Consider the following 14,360-nt stretch of genomic DNA (forward strand, 5'->3'; position numbering starts at 1 on the left):
AGATGGGTCTTCTTTCCCACCACTGCCTGTCCTTTGATAGCTGTGATGGGACTTAATCATTAGGTACCGCATTAGAGTAGCGGGTTTGTTTGTTTGAGAGAATGATAGAGATGTTTCTTGGTCTGTAATATTACCCCAACGCGACCATTACATCTACGGAACTCCGGACTATAAAAGAAGAAAAAAAGAAGAGGGAAAAGGAATATAAAAAGCTGGCGCAAAAGTCGCTGATGATGTCTAACCGATGCTGTCTGTCTGCCTGTAAAACTAAAACGCAGTGACGCCACCCAGTCCCGGGCCAACTACTCCCCCCGGCCAGCCAGACTCTATAGTGATCCCGAGAAGCAACGGAAAGAAAACGATATGTGCGCGCGTGTGAAGAGTGGAACCGATGAGATGGAACAGAGAACCTCGAAATCGCAAGAAACCACCTGCCTGATGCACATCCACCCAAAGTCAGCACGATGTAACCCGTTTGCCCCCTGCTTGATCCCTTCGCCATGCCATGTAGCCCCATGTGATGTATATTGGCTCCCGAGTCCCCGAAATGAACAAACGGCCTGAAAATGCGCGTGTAAACAACCGAAAATGGCGCCGGGTAGTGCGCCCAGAGAACTCCCTGTTCGACTGTCTGTTATGAAATGCGGAAAAGATAATGATGGTTGTTTTGGTGAAGGGGGCCGGTGATCGTAACGCCGTAGTCATTGCCGGGCACCTATGCTTGCGAAGCCCGAGATGCTGTGCGACCGGTATCCTTTCTCTGCGTTTTTAGTTGATTTGTTCGCGAACGAACTCCAAGAGGGCCAGTATGGGGACTTCGGAAGGAGTTATATATGTAGGCAATGCCGGAGCCAAGAGGACATATCGCTGCGTTTATTTGAAGAGGCTGCGTAGGTCCATCAGGCGCTGTCTGGCAGCCTCGGTGCGATCGGTAATACGGTCATTGGGATCACGATCCATGCTGAGGCTGGCCAGCTTCTTCTTCTTGTCCTGTAGCTGGAGCATTTTCTCCTCGAAGCTATCCTTCATGACGAAACGGACTGTGCGGACACAGCGGGTCTGGCCCAACCTGTGGACCCGATCCACAGCCTGTGCCTCGGCAGCCGGATTGAATTGCGGTTCCATGACGTAAACGCTGTTGCCGGCCGTCAAGTTGAGCCCCAAGCCGCCGGCCATGATGCTGACCAGTATGACTTGGACGGAGGGGTCGTCGCGGAATGCATCCATCGCAGCGTTTCGGGCTGGGCGCGACATTTTCCCGTCGAGCCGCGTGTAGGTGATGCCGGCATTATCTAGCGCAATCTGGATGAGGTCGAGGTGCGAAGTCCAGCCTGAGAAGACGACAGACTTGAATGGAGCCTCGTCCGGGCGCATGGCGCTCTGTTCTTTGTTGGCGAGCAGTTCCTCGACCAGAACACGAGTCTTGGTATGTGGCCCACTGTAGCGATCATCTGGAATGATCTTGCCCGTGCCGCCCTTGTTCTTGGCTACGCGGGATTCGTGCTCGATGTCAGCGCGCTTGCGCCTCAGCTCGACGCAGGACGACTTGGTGAGACGGGCGCATACGCCGCAGCCGATTTGCTCACTCCGGAGTAGGTTCACGCAGGGCGGACAGTACGTGTGGAAGCATCGTGCCATGTACCCAAGGATGTCGTCCTGGCGATCGGACTCGGGATCGTCCACCTCAATAGCTCCCAGCTTAGCGTTGCACCTGGAACAATTGTCGCTGTTGCCCTCCTGCATCAGATAGAGCATCTCGTATGCCTTCTTCTCCTGGAGCACGGGGCGCTGGTCTTCATCGCCATCGCTATCGAGGTCGATAGGTGTGTCAGCGGTCATGCCCTGAAGGTCAGCGAGGTCTTCGTCGTTGAGGAGTTCTTTGCCATGAGCACAAATCAAGCGGAGCTGTAGAATCGACCGCAGAATGTGTATCATGGTCTTCCCACCCACGATACGTTCTTGGCCTATTCCTTGACCGGTCAAGGCCCGGACACGGTCCTGGGCCGTCTTTGCGAACCAGTCGTAAACCTGCCGCTCCTCGGGGCTGAAGTCTAACCTCATGACCTCGTCCGTGCGATCAGGAAGGTGGATCTTGTCCTTGAGCCTCCGCAGCGTGATGGTATCGATGAGAACGCGGAGCTTGGGCACAATCTCCGGATCTGCGGCTTTGAAGGGCTGGATGATGAACTGTAGAAACTTGCTCTTCTCATCAAAGGGCTTTAGCCGCAAAAAGGCGAGAAGCGCAGCCAGGTCCTCCAACTTGTTCTGAACCGGGGTTCCCGTGACGGCCCACCGGCGGTTCGCCTGCAGGCGGCAAATGGACTTGAATGCCAAAGTGTTCTGTTCCCGGATCGTGTGGGCTTCGTCCAGAACGATGCGGAACCAACCGATCTCCTCGAGAGGATAGGCTCCCCGCTTCCGCTTGTTTCGCGAGTTGAGTTCGCTCACGACGGAGCCGTACGTGGTGATGACCAGGTCAAACTGTGCCAATTGCGCGACGTCCTTGACGCGGTTGGGCCCGTGGTATATGTGGTAAGAGATTGTACCCGGCTTGATGTGTTGCTTGATCTGCTCTTCCCAGTTGGTGACGGTGCTCAGAGGGCACACGAGCAAAGTTGCCTTGGCGTTTTGCCGCAGTGGCGTCAAGTCAAGAGACGCTGGTTTCGGCATCTCGAACTGATGTTGGAGAGGGTGTTGCGATCTCCGCTCGGGAGCTTTCGGCTGGACAGGAGCAAGCTGCGACCAACGGTCTGCGGCGTCGAGGGTTTTGGTAATGAGCGACAGCACGCTGAGAGTTTTACCCAGCCCCATCATATCGGCCAGGATACCACCCAAAGTCGACGGGGGCTGCTCTCGCTGGGTCTGATTGGTGACGACATTGTAATAGGCCACGGTGCCAAACCGGTCTTTCTTGCGCTGCCAGGTTGACGTGATTAGGGCCTTACCAGAGTCCGGTAGTTGCTCAGACTCCCGAGCCGCCATGAAGTAGAGGGCTTGCCGCTGATGCTTGAGTAGAGCTGTCAGGACCCGCGGATCGGGGTCCGCTTCAGGTAGCTCCTCCGATTTGGGGAGGGAATCAAAGACACCCAAGACCTCGGAACGAATCTCTTCGACCGTGCGCACTACGGGCGGAAGACGGTACTGTTGACTGCTGCTCCCGTTGTTTGGACGGGGAGCTGTAGGGTGCCTGTTTTCGGTTGCCATGGGATTGAAAACCCTGACCCCGCTCTCAACCCGCGAGGGGCTCACGAGGTTGAGCTTTCTGGAGGACATGTGGTTCCCGACCTGGTTGGCGAATTTTCTAGGTCCGTAAACCATGAGCTCAAACTTGCAACTAAATGAAGTCGGCGCGCCGATCTGCTCGCCGGGGAGCTTCCGCCTCGAGGGAATCCGGCAGTCTGTACGTATCCGCAGGGCCGAATCCAAGAGAGGGGCTAGACACTCTGCTGACTTGACATCGATGACCCCGAAGATGTGGCGTGTGTGATCGTAGACGGAGATGACACTCGTCTGGTCATCTGCCTTTCGCTTCAGCACAACCTTGACCTGCGGCCAATAGCCATCACCGTTAATGGAGACCATGCCCGGTTTCGGTGCTGGGACCCTGTGACAGTTAATCGAGGCGCCTTCCACCATGCCATAACAGACCTCCTCATCTTTAACCGCTTCTCTAGGTGTCTGAACTCGCGAGACCGGCTCCTCCGAGTCACCCTCGGTCAGATCAATTGTCTCGGATGGTTTCCGCGCTGGGTTGGTCTGGTTGGCGTCCCCAAACTGCTGCTGCTTGATGTGCTGGGTGAGAATGCTGGTGCCTGCCCCGGAGAAACCAGAAAAAGTAGCGTTCTGTGCCGGAAGCAGGGGTGTCGGGTCGTTCTCGTTGGTCGTCTTCCGACGTTTTGGCTGGGGAACAGCGGTGCGATCCTGCACATTATGCAAGCGCTCGATGCTGTGACTGAAGCCGTTCTGGTAGAATGGCAGGGTCGGAAGGTGGCGCTGCGAAACAGGCAGGCCCATGGGGGTTCCCGGCGCCGTGAGGGGCACGCCGGCGAAATCGACGGCCAGGTGTTCGCCGGGATTAGCGAACTGGAAAGACATCTCCGGCTGCGCAGACGGAGTTGAATGAGTCGAGGAAACCGGAACGGCACCGGCAGACTGCGGCCTGGCCGGCGGGGAGGTCCCAGCCTTGCCCGGGTTCAGCAACGCAGTGGGACTCCACATGATGCCCTCTACCCTCTTAAATGGGCTCGTCTTGAACGATCCTTGGTCTGTAGTTTGGATTAGTACAATGTCGGGCTTCTCTGCGTTATGTCCGGATGAGGTTCAATGATGGGGAAGTTGGGTGAAGGTGGGGGATTAAAATGAGGTCGCAGTTCGGGCGGTGAGAGGTGAAGTTAAGTACTGAAGCGACTCGGAGGACTCACCGAGGTGTGGCTACTGGCGAACGACTCACGCCTTTTCCACGGCGCGGCGCTTCTCCTCAGGCCAAGAATACCAGCAGTTGCAGGAAAATCCCCTGCAGAAGCATCACAAGGAGTAGAAGCTTCTGAGGATGGAAATGAAGTGTGGGATGTATTTTTCTCGTTGGCCGGCACGAGGTATCTCTTGCAGGTAATTGTCTCCCAATGGAGGGGCAGCGAAGGCGGGAGAGGCTGATGCCAGGAAAAAGAGTCGGCGTTGGCTTTTAGATTGGCGAGTTGGGCCGGAAAGCAAATAAAAATAAATTACATCTGGAAATTCCAGCAACGATAATACCGCCGGAAGGCACGTAAAGGAGCTTCAATACGCGCAAGGCATGGGAGGAAATAGGTAAGGTCGGCTTGATGCTGCTGCTGCCGCCGTCACTTTTTGGAGGCCAGAAGCTTTATCGCAATCGCCCGCTTGGCTACGATAGGCCCGCGTGACCCAGCACAGGCTGCAGTGGGAAAAGAGCACGTGCCACACTCGACACTGTACCTTGGCAGGGCAGTTGAGGACTCTTTTCACTTGGCGAGTTGCGGTTTTCAGAAACACCATGCTGTGTTCGAAGGCAACCCAACCTTTCGGTGTTGGTGTTGCGTAAATAATAGGTAGCACCAGTTCTCGATTTGAACCCTTAACAACCAACGCTCCAACGGGATGCAGACAATACCCTGTGTGTTTCAACGCAGGTGTGCGTCAGGGGCGGCAAATACCTGCAAGATGATGTTTCCTGACCCGCCTGGGCCGAGTCGCTGAGAGCTTAACCTTTCTCAGTGTTCCAACTACCAATCTGATGTGCAGCTCGTACGTAAGGCAGATACGTACATCTGGGTATTCTCCCGCCGCAGCCCCCATCCCCGCATCATTTACAAACACACAATAACATTGTAACACCGGAACTCCAAAGACCAAAAGTCTGGAGACGGATCATGGATCTGGCATGCTATCCTATCCCCGCTTCGATCATGTTAGCGCAGAAAAAAATGCCGTATTCCAAGCGGATGAAAGCAAAACAGCCTCGGTGATCAACCCGGCTTCTTCTTCCGCCGCCAAAAGACACCGGCTTCAAGGACGACCCTTTCCGAAGCCAAGGGAAAAACCGGAATCTTACCAGCCATCGTGCGAGACCATCAGCCTCATGACTACCCTGCTGACCTCCCCAACCCCACTCTCCTGCCTTTCGCCCCACCGCAACAGACCGTCCCCCCACCCCACCACCACCTCACCTCCATCCTCTGGTGCGCGTCCTCGCTCAACTGCCGACGGCACAAGCCCCGCCCCCACTCTCACCACCACCGCTCTCACCACCACTCTCACCGCCACCACCGCAACCGGCCCGAGGAACACCCACCACCAAACCCTCCACCCCGAACCCGACCCGGTGCTCCCGACCCCGACTCCTCGTCCTGCGCCTCCGCCTCCCACTCCCACTCCCACCACTACCCCTCCTCTCACCACCACCACCACCACCACCACTACCACCACTACCACCACTACCACCATCACCCCCCGCAAAAGAACAACAAGCCAGCCCAGCCGGCGATCTCGAGCGCGAGGGACTCAGACTGCGCCTGCGCCGGCGGCGCAGGGGCGCCCGCTCGCGCTCGATCTGCACGACGCGCAGGTAGCGCATCGTCCCGGCGGCGTTAGCGTTAGCGTTGGCGTTGGCGGCAGAGGTTGGGGTCCGGGTCGGAGTCCGGGTTGTCGGGGTCCCGATCGGGATCGGGGTCGGGGTTGAGCTGTCGGTGCGGAACAGCGGCGGGAGCGGGATGGAGGCGCTGGTGGAGCGGTGGCGGACGCGGCCGCGGAAGGTGGAGGAGTCGGTTGAGCTGGGGTGGCGGTAGGGGGTTCGCGGTGTTGTTGATGATGGCTGGTGTTTGGTGATGGTGAGTATGGGATCGTCGGGGAAACGGCGGCGTCGGCGGCCGCGTTGGACTTCGGGTTCTTGGGTTGTGTCTGGTAATGGGGATGGGGGCGGGTTGGTTGGGGTCGAGGTGGGAGGTGTTGCTTTGCTGGGCGGGTTTGGGATGGGAATGCCCTCCCTCGGGACGGGTGGATAGGTTGTTGGGTGAGCTGCCATGGGTGGTTGGATGGTGTGAGTATTGGCCACTGAGCCTGTGGTAAGGCTGACGCGTGTGCTATGAGCACGCCGTGAATCCTCTTAACCTTGGGAGATCGTATAAGAGATTGGAGTTAGGACCGGGAGTTGGGACTGGATTGATCGGTAAGTTCGTAATCCTGCGTGTTGTTCATTCAAGAACGGTTTATGATGGATCGTGAAATGGAAATATCCACTTGGGCGGCATCGTTCGCGTCATACGATACAGGGTTCTAAACGCCTTCCCCTACGTGTGAGATGTCATGACTCGGGGACGGAGGTCCCGCGGATACTGTAACGATACTACGACCGTGCAACCGGGAGCGGGATCTCGGTTGGGCCCTTGGCCGAGCGCCTCAATATCGTTTACACGGGCCCGGGGATCTTCGTCCGGCAACGCTGGTGTGATGGCACCACGGGCACACCGCATACCGTGTCACTGAACGCGGGACGTTTCTGATGATGACCCGGGTTCCTCCCAGAGATCCCGGGTGACAAGTGTAGGCGTCATGAAAACGCTCTGCCCCTGTCGATCCCTTCTCGCCCGTTTCTTTTCACCAGTCCCATGCACACAACCACCCATGAGATCGAGCCAATCGTATGAGGAGGGGAGAGACCAGATCGGTGGATATCTTGGTGTGGTCCGAGGACGCAGCGACCACCGGCCATGGTGCATGCATGTCGAAGCTGGTATCTTATGATACATATGGTACAGTGTTGATACAGCCAACCTCAAGTGAGACAACCGCGACCTACTTGGCTTCGCAAGCCTCCTTGACCATCGGGATCACGCCCTTTTTCTCAACCGAGGCCCCGTCCAGCAATCCGCCCGGCTTGAAAAGGGCTTTTATTAGCTCCCCCTGCAATGCCTTCTGCTGGACGTCGTCGGCAAGAAGAGCAGCCTTGGCGGTCTCGATGATTTGCCTAAGCTCGGCCTCTCCGATTTCTCTGACGCCGCTGCCCGCAGCATACTCCTCAAGGATCCGCTGTTGTGCCTCCTCTTTCTCGGCCAAATCCTCCCGGCCCGCCTGTCGTGCCTCGGCGGCGGCTTCTTGTGACTTGCGTGCCGACTTTTGGAGCAGGCCGACGAGCTGCACGTCTGTCTTGATGGGCTTGTCGGTTTTGCTAGCGTTGAGCGTCGCTGCGAGCACAGAGCGAAGGACAGCGAGGCGGTTCGCATCCTTGGCCCTCATGGCTGCCTTCAGGTCATCCTTGAGCTTGGCCAGAAGAGGCGGCGGCGGCGGTGGTGGGGCTTCAGTCGAGTACGTCGCGCGCGACACCCGCAGGGCTGCCGTCCGCGGCAAAGTCGGCCGGCTGAAGCTCCGGAGGAGGAAAGGGGAGAGCTTACTCGCCATTGGGCTCGGGGGTGGGGGGTTGGAACGAAGCAGACGGACGTCAGTGAGCTGGCTGTCGAGCAGATTTCGCAAGTGTTTTCGCAGTGTTCGGGCAGAATTTGAAACCGAGACTGCCCAGGCCGCACAGGCTCGCACCGGACCGGCACGGCAAGTAAGCCTATTGGCACGCGAAAATGCAGCGAGTCCATTGGTCGCGTTCATTGGTTCCATGATGGCCTGCCCCTGTTTTCTGTCGCCGACCGTGCGTGACAGCTCGACGTCACTGCACAATAAATATCCTTAATTTTCAGAACCAGGGCTGCTCTTTACTGTGTTGCAGCTGATTCTGTACCTTCCATGCAGTTTATATGCGTGTGAAGACGGGGGATATATCAAAAGCTGGAATTCTCACTTTTCTCATGGTGTTTCACCAGATTAGGGCGCCGAGGGCCAAAAATCACCTGATTTCCTGCCGCCAACTTCGGGTCCCACCATCCAGGGTCGGGGGAGTGCTGGCGCAGCCGCGGTGCTCGATCGTCAATCAGGAACGGGCAAAGCTTGGCCGTTTGTGCGGGGGGCAGCAGCAAAGACGACGGGGCGGTTCTCTTCAAGACATTGCGGTGGAGACTTGAGCCGGCGGTGGTGGCTGCGGGTGCCTGAGACGGCAGTGTGATAATTACCTCCCTCGGTACTTAGCTAGGCAGGTGTCCCATTGCTGGGTTGAATGGAATGTGATAAGGTACCTCGGTCGGCGGCTGGAGTTCAAGGTTGGTCCTTGGGTTGGGCGGGCTGGGCCCGGGGTGGATGTTGGGCACCCACCAGTCGCTACAGGCTGTTTCGGAGATGCTTCCGGCTGGGGGCACTGATGGCGTTTGGTGTTGGCCCCGTTCTCGGGCGCCTCCCAAATTAGTGGTGCAAATCTTAGCGGCCGGATCCAGAACCGAGATGGAAGAAGCCGCGAGTCGGAATTGGCAGTTGCACCGTCGTCTAAGGGAGAACATCTATTGGATCATTTTCTCCTCTCCTCAACTACCTCACCACTCGGTGCTTGAAGTTACCTGAAGTGAACGTTCTGTGTTGGAGCCCTCCGCCGAAGTCGATCTCCATTACCGGTGAAGTTGCCCGACTTGGGGTTTTGGAACTCCCGTCGCTGTTGCTCCTTCCTCGGTATTCCCTGGTACCTACCTAGGTAGCCTAGTACCTGCCACCCAGACAGCCACGTTCCAACAGGCCCAGGCCATCTGCAGGAAGGTGCCCCCCATCCTCAGCACCGCCAGTTCTTCCAATCCCCTAACGCCTTCGGCTAGAACTTACCACGAACGCATTGCAGCTTCCATCCCACACAGTCCTCCATCGAGACCACCCACAGATCATCTAACAATTTACCCTTCCGCCAGCATCGAAACAGCAACGTGGGCTGGTACTGAATGAAGATGGCAAACCCCAAAAGATCACGGACCGACGCGTTTGTTCGTTGCGAGCGTGGTGTAAACTCGAAAAGGCTCTGGCTGGATGTGGACCATCTTCAACTCTGATCAATTCTAGCCCAGCTCTCTAGCCCCCATATGCGCCTAGGACCGACTCCCACAAAGATCTCTACACGGTGAACCAAACGCCGTCCGAAACTCCCACCACTTATTAGTGTCGCGCCCGTTTCCTAGAGTCGCCGGGTCGATTGCTTTTGGGTTGGCTCCGGCCGTCGCTCTGTCGGGGATGCCGGCTACTGCCAGGCTTTCGCCCGATACAAACGTACCTGCGTTACATCGTCAGCTATGTCGTCACAAAGCATGTGTACCCATCAACACGAAAGTGGCCGGGTCTCTTACACTGGGAAATAGGCCTAAAGATGTTCCACAACGGATCAGCAACCCTCCAACACGGCGAGTTTGGGAGAGAGACGACGACACCGCGGAAGGGGAGGTAGCCAGACGAAAGCAAACACGGGATGCTACACAGCGCGCCATACCTTAAAGGCCGGATTGTCGGCTTCACTGCGCGCCTGCGCTATGAGGAGCTGGATGTCGGTGTTTGTCATACTAGGGGTTGATCATTCAACATCAGTCTCAAGTACGCCTAGGCTATGGCGCGGCCTTGCCACTCACTTCAGGGCTTGCGAAAAGGGGAATGCGGAAAGTGATGACATGAGTCGATGCACATTTGCTTGATTTGCGGTGCCGATGGCATTGTCTCGAGGATCTGGGGGGAGAGTTGTTAGACAAAGACACATGCATCAACCGCTCTGCGTTTGGACCCCGCACCTGTCGACCACCCGCTCAGGGGCAAAGTCAACAATCGCGACTCGACCTCGACAAACCCTGCCTGGGTCATCCAGTTCTGCAACCGCAGCGGCGCTCTGGGATCTTTTGCGGGTTGCATGCTTTGCATATAATTCTGCGACCACACTTGAAGAGCATGGTCTGGCCACCATGTTAGCGTCTCTCAGGGTAAAGCAGCACCGATGGCGACTCACTCGCGGTAAGCGTTCCATTGTCCGATTGCGCGTTGAAGTATATCTCCACCATCTGACACCACCCTCCTGGGCGAAGAACGCGCAGTATGTCGCTCAGATAATTCATCCATCTGTTCGCATGGATTCCGCCGGCCATCATCCGGCTGTGCACTAGGTCGAAATAGTTCGACGGAAAGGTAGACCTGGCGTTACGTCAACGATGTCGAGCCCATGGCCGATGACTTCAGACTTGCTTACGGGCTGTTGAGGTCGTCGACCTGGAAATCTAGGTTGGGCGGGATATCTTCTGGCGCGGGATAAGGGTACACGTCGATTCCGATGACCTAGTGCGCCCGAGAAATCAGCACAAACGACTCCGAGCCTTCACGGTATTCGGGATGGAGCCCAGCTTCCAATTGCTCGGTCATGGACAACCACATTCCTCCCCCGGATCGTTAGACTCCTGGAATTGGCATGCGTGCTGGCAGGGTGTTCGAATAGGGGCGGCTAATTCTCGATGTGTTCATATCCGTCGTCGCACCCCTTGCGCTAGGAGGACGAGGGAACTCCATCGGGGGTTATTTCACCCACCTCGCAGTTAGGATACTGTTCGGCAACCTCCATGGCCCACGCCCCAGATCCCGACCCACACTCCAAAATTCTCCTCGGCCGCGGGACTGGCGGGAATATGAGCCTGTTGTCAAACATCATGTTGAAGATCCCATGCATGTATTGGAGCCGCTCGATTTCGTCCTGCTCGGCCACGGAACAGTGAGCAGGCGAGGAACCAACGAATCACATAGGGTATGGCTCACATCGTCCACTGGAGCAAAGTATATCCCGTGTTCCAAGGCGTACCGCTGGAACTCCCTGTTGGCGTGCACAACAACCTCCCGATATGTGTTGTCGACAGGCACGGTCTGGGAATCACTATGTCCAGCTCAGTGGTGGGCTCTGCACGAACGTGGAGGCATGGTCAAGTCGTGGATTACACACCCTTCGTTCATGGTTGCAGCAACTTGGACCTGACGTTCCTATTCCGGCGACGCGGCAAATCTCGAAAAGAAAGACAGCAGGTGCAGAGGACGATGCGTGGAAAAATACGGTTCTCAGTGGCTCGAGTGGGGAGGGCCAAAAACCTGGGTCAGACATCATGAGGACTTACATGGCCTTATGCGGGTTCGGGAGGGTGAGCGGAGATACTTCAAGACCCCTTGCTCCTCGGGACAGGCTTCTCAGGGATGGCGTCGGACCAGGTGCTTCTCCCTATGCGCTGCGGCACTCCCACGTTTGAAATGAGCAACGCTCGCCTGGTGGGCCCGGTCCCGTGCCAGACCATTCAGATTGGCCCGACAGAGCGGTTTGCGCGCCACGATGATTTTGTCGATCAGAGGACATTGTTGGCGCATTGTTATTCAAGTATCTGGGAAAAGGGCCGTCCCGGGATCCCTGTCCTTGATTCGACTGTTCCAGAGAAGCGGGTGGAAACACCATGCTCGAACCAGTGGCGGCATCTCGGGGTTTGGGGAATACTACACCGCTTTTGGCCAGGACGACCAGCCGTTGACTACGTGGACGGGCGGCTCCCCCGGTGGCGCCTTTCGAACCATGTTTCTGCGTAGGCGTTTGACCTGCTGGGAGCCCGGAAGCCCCCCGCATGCACTGGGGTTCTCTGCTGATCGAGACAGACGAGCCCGTGACATTCTACTCTGCCGGTGGTCAAGCGGCCGCCTCTAGCTCCGGATGAAACCCGCAGATATTGTTCTGTGATTGGAGAGCCCTTGCGAGTATGTACTCGACTGGCAGTTCGACGTGTCCCATCGCCTAGGAGGGCCCGGGGACTAAGACACTCTGAGCCTGATGCAGCGCCCAGAACCGATGGCCGGGACGACAGGCCATCATGCCCCTTGGGGCTGTTCTGCGGGTCTGCTTTGTTTCCTCCAGCAGACACACCACGCCTATCAACCCACTCAACACGGGAGATGGCCCGGTAGGTGGCTGTGGTTGGGTTAATTACTCCGTTAGGCATATCATCTAACGTTGGATTCATTAAGGAAGCTCGCATATCGGCACGCCATTTAAGACTCGATCATCAAACGGACGGACAAACAAACCGGGTCGTCGGAGAGTGGGAATATTTCCGCCAGACTTGGCATGAGCGACCATTTGTGTCTCGGTGGTAACCTTTGGACACCATTCCCTATCCTACTGTACAACCAAAACCATTTGCGTCTCCCGGCTGTTGTACAGATCTGACGTCGAGGAGGGACAGCGCCATGTTGCGTCCAGGGGCTCTTGTACGCAAGACACCCCGTCAAACAAGCCTTTCAACGCGTGCCCGGAGAATCCGACGACACGGTCCTGGGATCGCACGGATGGTAAAGCCCGCCGCCGCCGCAGTGCCCGGTGGAACGGTGCTGCCAGGGGTCGTTTAGGCGGGACTCTGAAGGGCCATGGAAGGAATTTTTTTCAAAACCCCCGCCGCCTGCCCACCGCTCGCGGGCACTAACATCCCGCTGCTGCAGAACATCAACCATCTGCCGTACCCCGGTCGGGTGTCCCCTCGCCAACCCACTCCTCTTCTGATTCAGTCGTTTTGCAGACGAGATGAGCGAGCAAGGACACCAAGAGCGTGAGAAGACAGATACGCGTTTTCCTTCTCGGAACCTGGGAATTTGTCTGAGCGAAGGCACAAGACGGGCATTGTATCAGGAGTGAGAATCCCGGTGAAGAGGCGGCAGGCAAATCAACAGGTCTGGGGACCCTGGAGCGCATTGGCTGATGTCCGTCCCAGTGTTGCGAAGCGGGCCGAAAATGCAGGGGTTAGCGGTACGTACCCCTCCCAGCAGCTTGGGGACGACGCCTCATGTCTTGTCGGCTCCCGCCCGGTTGGTAAATTGCCCGCGTCCATCTGTGCGCAGACCACACCGACGGGTCGAGCGGTGTCCCAGACAAGGTATCGCCATGGGGGGTCCGACTTGCGAAATGAATCGGCCACACTGAAACGGTCTCCGGCTCTCCACGGCGGATCTGCGAGGTAATACCCGTGACCGAGTCGGGTGAGATGATGACCGGGCTTGACGAGATCCCGAGAACGACGCGTCGGTGTCCCTTTTTGCGGCTAAAATTTAGTCAGGCATGATCGCCAGATGAGAGGGTCTGTTGCAGAGGTAACGTCGTGTGCCCGTCACAAGAAACCGCCTGGAGCCCCTGCGTCGTGCAGCATCACGAAAGAGGGAAAGGCGGGCACGAATCCAGAGAGCTCGCGAGGCAACGATGGGATGCAACCGAGGCTCGAGTACAGGGCTGTCCCAAAAGTTGTGCACGCGAGGACATGTCAGCAACAAGGCTGCCATTACCCTCATCTTGGTGCCCATAATCCTTGTCGGCGCCACCTGGATTCCCGAGCACTGGGATCGAGTTTCAGGTGAATCATTCGCGGCTATCCCGGGAAAGACGTTCCAATCACTCCCAACCCGGGACGAGACGAGCAGCACTCAGACCAAAGGGACGTCACGAGTCTGCCCGTAATTCATGTTCGCAACTAAGCACGACCACCAACCAGGAAACCTGCTTAGCCAATTTCGTCTTACTGTCGCGAACGCTGCACGTCAGTCGCGGGCCCAAACAAGTTCCGCAGATTGCGAAGTCATGCCAAGGACACGGTTTCTGAGCGTGGTTGGCGGGTGGGCAGGGGAGTGAGCATGGGCAGGGGTCACTTCATCGCAACTGACCGGGGCCCTCCTAGCCGCAACCACCGCCTCGGGTCGGGTGGACGACTATCTTTTTTGCAGCCCGTCCCAACCTGCAAGCGGCCTTTTTTGGCCGTGGTGGCTTACCGGATGTTATGGAAAGCAATGTGAGGCCAGAAATGCCGGCCTTGAAGGACGGTTATGTTACCTCTCCGGGACGACGCCGTGTTCCCCGAGACGGCACTTGTCCCGCGGGTCTTGAGTTCGGGATGCTGGGAGCAGACATGTCGCTTGCGCAACACCGAGAAACACGGCCAAACAATGAGCTG

The 14,360-nt window shown here is 57.2% G+C and overlaps 5 protein-coding genes across 5 annotated transcripts; all 5 read right to left on the reverse strand.

Moving 5' to 3' along the window:
• Nucleotides 1-60: 60 nt before the first annotated feature.
• Nucleotides 61-695, reverse strand: B0H64DRAFT_226870 (uncharacterized protein). The gene has a single exon (XM_062799662.1). The coding sequence runs from the start codon at nucleotides 515-517 to the stop codon at nucleotides 131-133; it is 387 nt and encodes a 128-aa protein (XP_062655838.1). The 5' UTR covers nucleotides 518-695; the 3' UTR covers nucleotides 61-130.
• B0H64DRAFT_226866 (SNF2 family N-terminal domain-containing protein) lies at nucleotides 696-4,527 on the reverse strand. The gene is made up of 2 exons (XM_062799661.1): nucleotides 4,422-4,527; nucleotides 696-4,265 (listed from the first exon to the last, which is right to left on the reverse strand). Exon 2 carries the CDS (start codon nucleotides 4,216-4,218, stop codon nucleotides 874-876), a length of 3,345 nt encoding a protein of 1,114 aa, XP_062655839.1. The 5' UTR covers nucleotides 4,219-4,265; nucleotides 4,422-4,527; the 3' UTR covers nucleotides 696-873.
• A 523-nt stretch (nucleotides 4,528-5,050) lies between these two features.
• B0H64DRAFT_226928 (uncharacterized protein) lies at nucleotides 5,051-6,847 on the reverse strand. Its single transcript, XM_062799663.1, has 4 exons — nucleotides 5,938-6,847; nucleotides 5,570-5,897; nucleotides 5,284-5,415; nucleotides 5,051-5,217 (listed from the first exon to the last, which is right to left on the reverse strand). Exons 1-3 carry the CDS (start codon nucleotides 6,536-6,538, stop codon nucleotides 5,325-5,327), a joined length of 1,020 nt encoding a protein of 339 aa, XP_062655840.1. The 5' UTR covers nucleotides 6,539-6,847; the 3' UTR covers nucleotides 5,051-5,217; nucleotides 5,284-5,324.
• A 461-nt stretch (nucleotides 6,848-7,308) lies between these two features.
• On the reverse strand, nucleotides 7,309-7,911 carry B0H64DRAFT_376876 (Yqey-like protein-domain-containing protein; the record flags this gene model as incomplete). The annotated part of the gene is made up of 1 exon (XM_062802498.1): nucleotides 7,309-7,911. The coding sequence occupies one exon, from the start codon at nucleotides 7,909-7,911 to the stop codon at nucleotides 7,309-7,311; it is 603 nt and encodes a 200-aa protein (XP_062655841.1).
• Nucleotides 7,912-9,620: 1,709 nt separating this feature from the next.
• B0H64DRAFT_477488 (S-adenosyl-L-methionine-dependent methyltransferase) lies at nucleotides 9,621-11,346 on the reverse strand (the record flags this gene model as incomplete). The annotated part of the gene is made up of 10 exons (XM_062808206.1): nucleotides 9,621-9,643; nucleotides 9,717-9,730; nucleotides 9,857-9,926; nucleotides 9,993-10,086; nucleotides 10,149-10,307; nucleotides 10,361-10,542; nucleotides 10,598-10,683; nucleotides 10,931-11,092; nucleotides 11,155-11,269; nucleotides 11,336-11,346. Coding segments are annotated over 10 exons (915 nt in total), but the record flags the coding sequence as incomplete, so codon positions are not given.
• Between the last annotated feature and the right edge of the window lie 3,014 nt (nucleotides 11,347-14,360).

The sequence above is a fragment of the Chaetomium fimeti genome (assembly GCF_033439085.1).
Source record: "Chaetomium fimeti strain CBS 168.71 chromosome Unknown B0H64scaffold_7, whole genome shotgun sequence".
NCBI lineage: Eukaryota > Fungi > Ascomycota > Sordariomycetes > Sordariales > Chaetomiaceae > Chaetomium > Chaetomium fimeti.

Bases quoted from the DNA above. Each gene is read 5' to 3' on its own strand.
- B0H64DRAFT_226870 (XM_062799662.1), bottom strand. From the start codon at position 517: ATGGGGCTACATGGCATGGCGAAGGGATCAAGCAGGGGGCAAACGGGT.
- B0H64DRAFT_226928 (XM_062799663.1), bottom strand. From the start codon at position 6,538: ATGGCAGCTCACCCAACAACCTATCCACCCGTCCCGAGGGAGGGCATT. The intron at 5,898-5,937 runs GTAGTGGTGGTG...GAGGAGGGGTAG, and splicing joins TGGTAGTGGTGGTAGTGGTG to TGGTGGGAGTGGGAGTGGGA. The intron at 5,416-5,569 runs GTAAGATTCCGG...ACATGATCGAAG, and splicing joins ATGGTCTCGCACGATGGCTG to CGGGGATAGGATAGCATGCC.
- B0H64DRAFT_226866 (XM_062799661.1), bottom strand. From the start codon at position 4,218: ATGTGGAGTCCCACTGCGTTGCTGAACCCGGGCAAGGCTGGGACCTCC.